General features: G+C 32.5%; 1 protein-coding gene across 1 annotated transcript; it reads right to left on the bottom strand.

Annotated features, from left to right (window-relative positions):
• Positions 1-4898: 4898 nt before the first annotated feature.
• On the bottom strand, positions 4899-10721 carry LOC110787557 (uncharacterized). Its single transcript, XM_056831569.1, has 3 exons — positions 10558-10721; positions 5249-5411; positions 4899-5137 (listed from the first exon to the last, which is right to left on the bottom strand). The coding sequence occupies exons 2-3, from the start codon at positions 5408-5410 to the stop codon at positions 5090-5092; spliced, it is 210 nt and encodes a 69-aa protein (XP_056687547.1). The 5' UTR covers position 5411; positions 10558-10721; the 3' UTR covers positions 4899-5089.

Raw genomic sequence — 10721 nt, 5'->3', positions numbered from 1 at the left:
TAGGGATATAAAAGATATTTTACATGAAGGCCACCAAAAAGTCAAAGATTTCATAGAATAGTGAAAAGATGTTAAATTGTGCATATATGTATAAACTTGCATTGACTAACGTTATAATTTCCCTTTTTAAAATATTAAAGTGTCATTTCCCCTAAATAACCTACAAAATGGTATATTAAGTAGGACTGCCAATGGATTGGAGGTGGATTGGTGGGAGCCGAATCAACCCAGACCGAAATAATCCGAACTGATTTTCACCCGAAATCAAAGTAACCCGAAACCGAAAATAACTGTAAAATTTTAATCAATCTAAAACTTATATGAACCGAAGAACAACTCACATTTATCAATAGTTCAAATTAAATAACACGAGTTTTTTTTAAAAAATTGTTGTTATTGTTACTACGGAGTTTTATTATTATTATTATTATTATTATTATTATTATTATTGTTATTATTATTATTATATGTTTGTAATGAAATATACATCCATTAATTTAATTTATAACGTCATATTGTCTATGAAGTAATCCGAGCATTTGGTTTCTTTTACTACTTTATTAAGCATGATATTTTTTCATTAATCACTAAAATATATTATATTTTTCTATGTCTCATGTCTCGTCTTCTCGATTATAGATTAGTAGAAGTAGGACTAGAATTGCCTAAATTATCACTTGTAACAATGTGAAAATGTAACCCTTATTGTTTATATATCTATATTTCTCATGCGAAAAATAAGTAAACTCCAAACTGTATATGTTTATCCCTTAATTATTTTGTGAAATAGCCTGATCAAAACTTGAAACCTGAAAAATTCAACCTAACCGAAAAACTTGATCTAACCCAAAAAAACATGGTCTGATATGAATTATTGATCTGATATGAATCGATCCGATATCGAGCCGAAGTTCTGACCCAAACCCAACCATCAAAAACCGAATGAAATCAAAAATCCGAGTGGACCCGACCCATACGTGACCCAAAGAATCTGATCCAAGTGACCCGTTTGATAGGTCCAGTTAAAAGCATGTTTTGACCCAAAATTGAAAAGAAATCGACTTAGAATTTTGAAATGACTTGAACCCCAAAATACCTAGCTAACTGTCTTTCGGGTCTAATTCTATGAGATGAGTTATTTTCAAAAAATATTAAAAAAAATTGCATAATATATATGAGAAAATATACTACAAAGTTAGTTAGGTATAAAAGAGTAACTTAATAAAATAAAAAAAAAGGAAGGTGGACGCATTGACGTAGGCGGCGACTCACATACTTGACAATTAAATTACAAATAACGGTGTTCAATTTACTCGTACTTATTCCCAAAACGATACAAGTATTTCTTGTAATTTAGTTTTTAGATTGGATTAACTTGAAATATTAAAACAAAATTTACGCTAATTTTCAACTTTTTATACATGTAGTGTATAGTGATTTTGTGCTTATTAGATTATTAGTTTGCATCACATTACATAACACAACTAAAACCTTAGCAATTATGTAATTGATTAGGATAGATGCTACTCACATGTAAACAACAACCACCCAATGTGGTCATCTAACATGTAACCAATGTTATTGTGTCTCTAGTCTTCACCATTTTCCTCTTTATTTTCTCATCTTTCTCATAATTTATAAAGCCTCTTTTCCTCAGGTAGTCATGTCCAATGCAAGCAATGGAGTACCTAATTGGCCTTCACCCCTCCCTAAACATATTCACATCAATAGTCAACCTATGCCTCTCATCGACAAGTACATTGGTCATATCCTTTTGCTAATCAAGAATGTCCTCGTCAATCCACTAATATACACCCCATGTGACACGTCTCAAAATTATAGAATTTGCAAGTCAAAAGAATTTTCACTTGGTTGCAAGTAAATAGAGGGGGAAGTGTGAATTCCTAGGAATTGCACATATACCAAGTTGTTTGGTTGGCATGAAATGAGTATAATGGAGGAATTGGAACTTCCTTGGGAAGTTGTAATTCCCATGGAACATGGAAAGTGACTTACCTACCCTCCCCTTGGTAAGTCACATTTGCCATGCCATTTCCCACAATTTACTAATGCCCAAGTTCAACCAAATATCATCAAGCTACTTCCTAGGAAGTTAACTAAGAAATTAACTTCCCATAAAATAAAACTTCCCATGGGAAGTTACTACCCAAGTCAACCAAACATCACCTTTGGTTGTCTGCAACATGCCCACAGTTACAAGTCAATTTCTTTGATGGAGCAATGTCCCATGCCATATAATGTGTTCCAAATTGAAAAAAAATTAACATTTGGGGAAGAACAATAGTACGGAGTCAACATACTTGGTATCGAGTTTATGAAACGTTTCGGTTAGAAGTAGAATTGATATGTAATTAATGTGATGTTTAGATAGATGATGAGAAACATACGTTATAATGGGAAATGTTGATGTTGTTATAACGTAGACCGAGGTGGGGAAGTGAAGAAAGTTTCCATAAAAAAAAGGTTTAATGAAGGCATGCGACTTGCACGTGTCAAGTCAACGCCATATTAGTTGGTCAATGATTGGATTATGATGCGTGGTATCTTTTCGCAATTTTTTTTTGTGACAAAAGGGAGCTTTAAACTTAAAAAAAAATATATAGTTTCTTGCAAAAAGTTGAATTTAATAGGTATTTTTTGTGACAAAGTTTCCTAATTTAGATAATCCTTTTATAGAGAGATTTTAAGTGAGGCTTATACTACATCCGTTTCAAAATGATCTTTACGGTTATCATTTGCACAAATATTAAGACAAATTAGGAAAATTGTGTAAAAAAGTGAGTAGATATAATAAAATATGGATAAAGTATGGTAGATGGATAAAAAAAGTGCGTGTGTAGGAAAAAAAATGAATAAGGTAAAAGAAAGTGAGTGAAAAATTACAAATGTTGTTGGGTAACAGAGATAAGATAATAAATTTTTATGTCAACAAATATAATAAAACAAAATGTAAAAAATATTTTGAAATGAACTAAAATGAAAGGTGCAAAGATCATTTGAAACAGATGTAGTAACATACATTACGGCCGAGTTTGATAAATCTTGAGTACCTTATATTCCTTTTCATAAGTTGTATCAAAATCATGGAGTAATTTGTGCAATTTGTGAGCCCCAATAGGCCAATATCATAATTATCCTTTACGTCTACATCGTACTAATGTTGTTTTTTGCCTTTTGGAAATTTTCATTCTTAATTATCTTACACCATCGTACCGGTGTTTATATACTCCATATTATGAGAAAGTTTTCATTCGTTTTACCTAATTGAAGAAAGTGATTCATATTAGACTGACTACAAAAGATAATCTGGATTATAATTTAAAGGTTTATGTGCACCCGATATACAACAAGCTTATTAGGATAAATTGTTTTTTTACCACCTATAAAAATCAAAAAAATTACTTTTTACCACCTAAAAAAAGTAAAACTTATATTTTACCACCTAAAAAAAATTAAAACTTGTTTTTTACCACCTGAAAATGAAAAAATAAATGAAACATATATGTGTGGCTATCTAATTCAATTTCCTCTAATTTTTTACACTCCTTTTGTGATTTTCTTTAACTCTTTCACCCTTTTCTATTTACTTCCAATAAATTTTGTCAATTTTATTAATTAATGGTGATAAAAAAATTATGTGAATTCATGAAAGATAAGAAAGCGGGAAAAGAGAAGAGAGTTAAATACATGAAATCATGGACGAAGAGAGCATATAAAAAATATTAATGTTATTGTGCGCCTCCCACATAACATTTTCGTTTATTTTTCCATTTTTCAAGTGGTGAATAACAAGTTTTAAATTCTTTTAGGTGGTAAAATACAAGTTTTAGTTTTTAGGTGGTAAAAAACATTTTTTCGAATTTTTAGGTGGTAAAAAATAATTTATCCAATTTATTATACACCAAAGTAATTTTTAATATGTTTTTTGATAACTTTTAACTTGTTTTGATTAATATTTTTTATAAATAAATGTTTGGCGGTAATTTTTTTACAGAATTATATTATTACCTTTGTACATTATGAGTGGACTTGAAGGATAACTTTCATCGAAGCAAAAATCTATAAATTTATACTCCGTTTTAAACAAACATAGTAAAAAAATTCTGCAAAAAATATTTTTCCTATATATTTTTTTTAGGTAAACCTTTTCCTAATATATATATCTACTTTTATTATATTTTTTATTTTCTATGCCTTTTTATAAATTGTTTATCTATGAAAAAAAATATTGGATTATAAAATATGGCAATATTTGGTACTCCGTAATACTTTAGTCAAATCAGTATATTAATACAAAATATATTTTCAGAATATTTTAATCAAATTAACATATTACGAATATGAAATATTTTGATCAAACTAACATATTAAACATATAAAATATATTATACGTAACAGAACGAAAATTGCATAGATGATTTATGCATTAGCTTTAGGGGATAAATAAAATAATAACTTCATAATATACGTGGATGCACGAGACCTAATATAGTTATCACTTAAAATTAAACGCTTTTACATTATACCCGAGTAACTTTTAAGGAATTTTGAGATAACTTTACATCTACCTTTTTTTTTTTGAAAGATAAGAAGATTTTTTTCTTTTTTCTTTTTTCAAAGATATAAGAAGATTCATAGATTTCAAATTCTACTACAAAGAAAATCGGGTGCCCAAGTGGGCTTACATCTACCTTATGATATCTATTGTATACCGTCTTAATTAAGAATTTGTATAATAATTTATTGATGGAGGGGATACAAAATAACCTAATCCCTAAAAATAGGTTGCGCAAAAGCATTACCTTTCAAAACCCCCCCGGGGGGTGGGGGTGGGGTGTTCGTCCAGGAGGAAAACTAAAATGCATCACCATAGTCAATTGGTAAGACGAGCACAATTTAAAGAATATCCAGCATTCAACAGTAATAATGCAATTATTACATATTATTGTCAAAAAGGCAACCATTGAAACTTTGAAATGAAAACAAAATTACAAGTTCAAAGCATATTCCAGACATTATTGTCAAGTCATAGCCAATCCTATTAACTCCCATTAAGCAAACTTGCCAATCATTCTTTCTTCCCAATTCCATGAGACATGTTATAGATCCCTCTACCCTGCAGGGAAAATATGGAATGCAACGTAAAAACAAAAGTGAGAACTCAGTAAGATTTCGAACAAAGAAGTTCTCTAAAAGAAGAAACAATGTAAAAGAAGAAGTGACTCACAATCAGGAACAACGACGTAGCAGCTAGAGCAATAGGAATGGCAACGGAGGTGACCTTGTCGAGGGGTCCCTTTAGATATGTATGCTTGTGGATGCTTTGGAAGACCTTTTGCCTCTCAATAAGCTTCTCCCTCGGAAAAAATGCAGGCTCTTGTTCCGCCATCCTGCATGCCAACAAGAGCCAGTAAACTTCAGCAAGTGCCTCCCAGCAATTACGCCAGAGAAGGCAATCACTAATCAAAAACACTAAAGGGCCACAACAGTTCAAGAGACCTTTAATAAGAAGAAAGTTAAAGAGTACAAAACATCAAAACCAGTAATCACAGACATTAGTCAATAGTCATCCCTGTTTCTTCAAGGAAAGTTACAGTTACAACTTTCGAGCAAGAAAATAATTTCAGTCTACATTTAGCAGCATTTCAGAAACTAGCGTCACTTGCAACATTTTAGCAACCGAGTATATGATACTAGAATCCACCATGTATAACATAACCTTTTTTTTACAAGCCAAGAAGAGTAAGAAACTCAATCCATGAAAGCAGCCTTTTCTCTCTCGAACACAAGTTTCTACACCAAAAAAAAATCACCTCCGACATCCTTCTAATGTTTTGATATTTCTCAAGTCACGGCTCAGGGACGACGAACAATCCGTTACATGCTGAAGCATTGGCCTGCCTCTATGGTATGAAGTGGGCTCAACAGGCTAGTTTGGAGAATGTTACAATTCTCAAGTCACGGCTCAGGGACGACGAACAATCCGTTACATGCTGAAGCATTGGCCTGCCTCTATGGTATGAAGTGGGCTCAACAGGCTAGTTTGGAGAATGTTACAATTCTTACAGATTCTCAGCAGTTGGTGCAAATGCTTGTGAAGGAAGACACTCAGGACATGCAGATTCGTTGGACCTTAGAAGAAATTAGGAACCTGTTGGACCTTAGAAGAAATTAGGAACCTAGGCAATGCTTTCTCTTGGTGCAGTGTTCTCAAGGTGGAGCGGGAGCGGGTGGGTCAAGCTCATGATCTCGCAACTGGAGCATCTCGAGATTTAATTTGTTTTTCTAATTTCCCGTAATCTTGTTTTAGTTAGCACTTGTCAAAAAAAAAAAGACAATTGGCAATAACTATTTTCCTCGGACATGAAGGCTGGCATGATTGACAACAGTTATCTACCAGTTTAGGCTACAGGAGGATAAAGCTGCTTACATCTAAAAAAAATCCAGATTCCAGACCTGAGAATAATTTACTTAGGTGTTTTCTTGTTGTTCATGTAGTTATAGCACTAAATAAGATATCATGAGCACAGTTTCAGAGCTCAGGGTTCAATATCCAGTGAATAAGGTGGTAGAACAAAAAGACAAGCAAAAAGGTGGTAATATTGACATGGAAGAAATACTTGACCATCTAAACAATACAGAGTAAACTAAAAGAACTAGACAGAACGAATTCCAGGTCAAGACAAGTAAAAGGATGGAGAGACGAACTATGTTCAAAGTTGGCAGATCTTTCTGGCAGCTTCACACATTTGTATACACTAACAAGAGGAAAAAATTTCAGGAGAAGGGAAAGTAGATTGAACAGCCTTCAACTTTGTTATTCACTATAATGGTAGTATAATTCATATCTAACAGCCTGACTTTAATGTGAATCTATTTCCACGTACCCAAACCTGCAGGACATTTTTATCCCATTAAACCCCTTACTTATTTCTCTCTCCTACCCACATGGGTTATATTCTATTGAAATTCATGTGACAATTGTACTTTTGTTGGATTGTCTTAGATTCCAAAAGGAACTAATATTCAAGAACGGAGGGAGTAATATATTTTAAAATATATTTTATAGATACTCCGTATTCTCTAGCACGGAGTATTAACTATCGTATACTTAGCTATCAATTAGTTAATTAGCTCCATGATTCTAGGAATCATTCTAGCATATTACGTTACTAGGATATTAGAATATAATACTATCATGGAGTTAATTGACTAATTGATAGCTAACAATGCTAAGTATACCGTAGTTAATTCTAGAGAATATTTACAAAATATAACATATACTAGGATGATTTTACAATAGCTACAATAAAATGGTAGCCACTATAATACATTAAATCTCAACCATTAAATAAGAATAGACCAATCTAAACCATTGATCTTGTTGACTTTTAATTTAATTATAAACCATTTTATAATTTAACTAAAATAAATTTTACCATAAAACAAATAAATTAAATATTCAATTTTCATTGACGATCTACTGAGAAGTTTCATCTAAAAAAAATACACACAAACCTACAAAATTTATGAAACTCTTTGATTCTGTTCTTCAATTCCATTTGTTCTTTACAATCAAATTGGGATTGTGTGTATTGTTCAAGTCATCAAATCGATAATGTAATCCATTTATAATCATTCATCTAACACAATAAAAATTTTACTCCATTGTTAACCGTTCATCTAACACAAATAAAAAATATACTCCATTAATAATCGTTCATCTAACACAAACACTATTCCACTTTTGATAATTAATTTTCTTTATTGATAATCGTTAATGTATATTGGCAAAAACATCAAAAACAAATCGTAGATTTTAATTTACTTGAATAATTTGAGTTGCTAAATTCAGATTTTGTGTTAGATGAAGAAAAGTGGAAATAAATTTATGACGTATTCGTTGATGTTTTGGGTAAAGGATGAGCTGAGTAGACGGTTATTTCTAGGAACAAGAAAAGTGATTAACAGAGAAAATACCAAAATAATAAAACTGAACGTGGGAGGATATTTTTTAAAAAAAATAAAAAATATAAATTACTTTTTTAGTAATACAAAAGTCATCACAATCAATGGTTCAAATGAGTCAACAATAATGAAGAAGGGCTGAGATTTAATGTACTGTGGTGGCTACCATTTTGTTGTAGCCATTGAAAAGTCTTCCCATATACTATCAATACTTAGGTGTTTTCTTGTTGTTCATATAGTTATAGCACTAAACGAGATAGCATGAGCACAGTTTCAGAGCTCAGGGTTCAATATACAATGAATAAGATGGCAGAACAAAAAGACAAGCAAAAAGGTGGCAATACTGACATGGAAGAAATACTTGACCATCTAAACAATACAGAGTAAGCAAAAAGAACTGTACAGAACAAATTCCAGGTCAAGACAAGTAAAAGGATGGAGAGACGAACTATGTTCAAACTTAGCAGATCATTTTGGCAGCTTCACACATTTTATACACTAACAAGAGGACAAATATTCAGGAGAAGGGAAAGTAGATTGAACAGCCTTCAACTTTGTTATTCACTATAATGGTAGTATAATTCATATCTAACAGCCTGACTTTAATGTGAATCTATTTCCACGTACCCAAACTGCAGGACATTTTTTCAGAAGAAATCATTTTGTACTAACCAACAACACAAGGAGTAGAGCTTAAAACAACACACAACCCCCACAGAATAATGCCCTCCGCTGGATCAACAATTAATTGACAGTATAAACGCTATCAAGTGAGCAAAAAAATGAACCCAAAATGACTCTAAGTCTTGAATAAAGCTGGAAGAGGAAGAGAAAAACACGACATATGGGAAAATCTTCCCTCCGTATCAACGAATGAATTAAAGCAACTAGAGGACCAAAACTCACGATAATAAAGAGACGACAATAACACAAGAAAAAAAGGGAAAGCAAAAAGAATGCCAGAGCTAGAGGATAGTTGAGGTGCTTGACTGCTTGAGGGATCTCAAGGATAGAAATTAGGAAGGACTAAGGCTCCGTTTGGTTTGATGTAAAACGTTTTCATTGAAAACGATTTTTTACATTTCAATCATTTTACGTTGTTTGGTTTGGCAAGGGATGAGAAACAATTTTCCATTACTTCCTCAAAGGTGGAAAACCTTTTCCATTTGAAAGGAAAGGAAACCACGTTTCCAACTTTCCTCCTTATCTCCCTCTCCCTTCTTTCCCTCACTCTTCACCATCTTCTCCCAATTTCCTTTAAGGAACCAAACAAATGAAAATTAGTTTAGAATTGTGTTTTTCCTTGGAAAATGTTTTCCATGGAAAATTATTTTGCACTGAAAATGTTTTACACCATACTAAACGGAGCCTAAAAAGTAGAGCAAAGAATTTGTGACTCTTGTGAGCTATGACATTCTCATCGTGACTAGCTAAACAAGTCAATGAGTAGTGTTAGCTCTTAAATCAGTGAGTGTACTATTTGCTTCCTATAAGTTCAAGAAACTTCATAATCACAAGCACCAAAAGGTATTTACATACATTACTCTCCCTGCTCTCCCTCTACTCAGAAATACTCCTCATAAAGTCATAAATCTCATAGTAACATATGACGAGTTGCCTAATGGAGAGAGAGCGGGAACGTCCAAACCCTGTATAGGGTAATTCAGTGATTATTGAACTCATTTTCTACAGGCAGAAGTAGTGCGGCTGTCTAGTAGTTTGCTGGTCTCTACTTTAAAACTCCTAAATTTCAACGGTGTAATGATTGCAAAGACTAACATTTTTCGCGGCAACCAAGGAAAGAACCACAAAAATGCAGCTCCCTTTTCCCGGCCCCAATGTCAACTCAGTAAGAAAAAGCTCCTAAAGTTTCCATCTCCTTCTGCTTCTTGTCCAGACAACTGCCAAGAATAGGGGATGTGATTGCTGGGTTCCCATTTAATTTTCCAACTTTCCTACTGTTTAAAGCCAGTAGACAAATTTGGCTAATTTTACCATTTTAACATATGACAAAATTAATTCAATAAAGCTAAACTTTATTATACCCTTAAATTATTGCTCAGTTTTAATCTGCTAGGGGATGTGATTGCTGGGTTCCCATTTAATTTTCCAAATTTCCTGCTGTTTAAAGCCAGTAGACAAATTTGGCTAATTTTACCATTTTAACATACGACAAAATTAATTCAATAAAGCTAATGTTTATTATACCCTTAAATTATTGCTCAAATTTAATCTGCTCCCTCTTACAGAAACCAAATCAACCCCCAAAACATAGTATTTAATCAAAAACAAATTCAAATTAAAGATAAATTTGGTTTTCAAGCAGAAATATGAGCTGGTTATAGACTAATTAGACATAAATCAACACCAAATGGCACAAAAAAGATCCTACAAAATATGTTTAACAATCTGAAACATCATAACAGGAAAAATACATCATCCCCACATGAGACTATTACAATTATTGGATCTATAAAAATAGGAGTACAAAAAAAATCAACAGAAATTTCAAAAAAGTCGATGCAAAATAAAAATGTGAAGAAAATAGATGAGGAAAAGAAGTTATACACTGTCGTCAACGCCGGGAATAGTAGCGGCAGAGAAGGAGAGGTGGTGCTAAGAGATGCTGGTTTTGTTACGAAGAAGGAGATGGAGAACAGATGCGCAGATGCGAGTTGGAGTTTTAGGAGAGGGAATTTTTTTTCCTTTCTTCTTATTTTACCTTTTGGGTT

The sequence above is a fragment of the Spinacia oleracea genome, chromosome 6 (genome assembly GCF_020520425.1).
Source record: "Spinacia oleracea cultivar Varoflay chromosome 6, BTI_SOV_V1, whole genome shotgun sequence".
Lineage (NCBI taxonomy): Eukaryota > Viridiplantae > Streptophyta > Magnoliopsida > Caryophyllales > Amaranthaceae > Spinacia > Spinacia oleracea.
The sequence above is the reverse complement of the archived record's forward strand: the minus strand, read 5'-3'. Positions and strand labels throughout refer to the sequence as shown.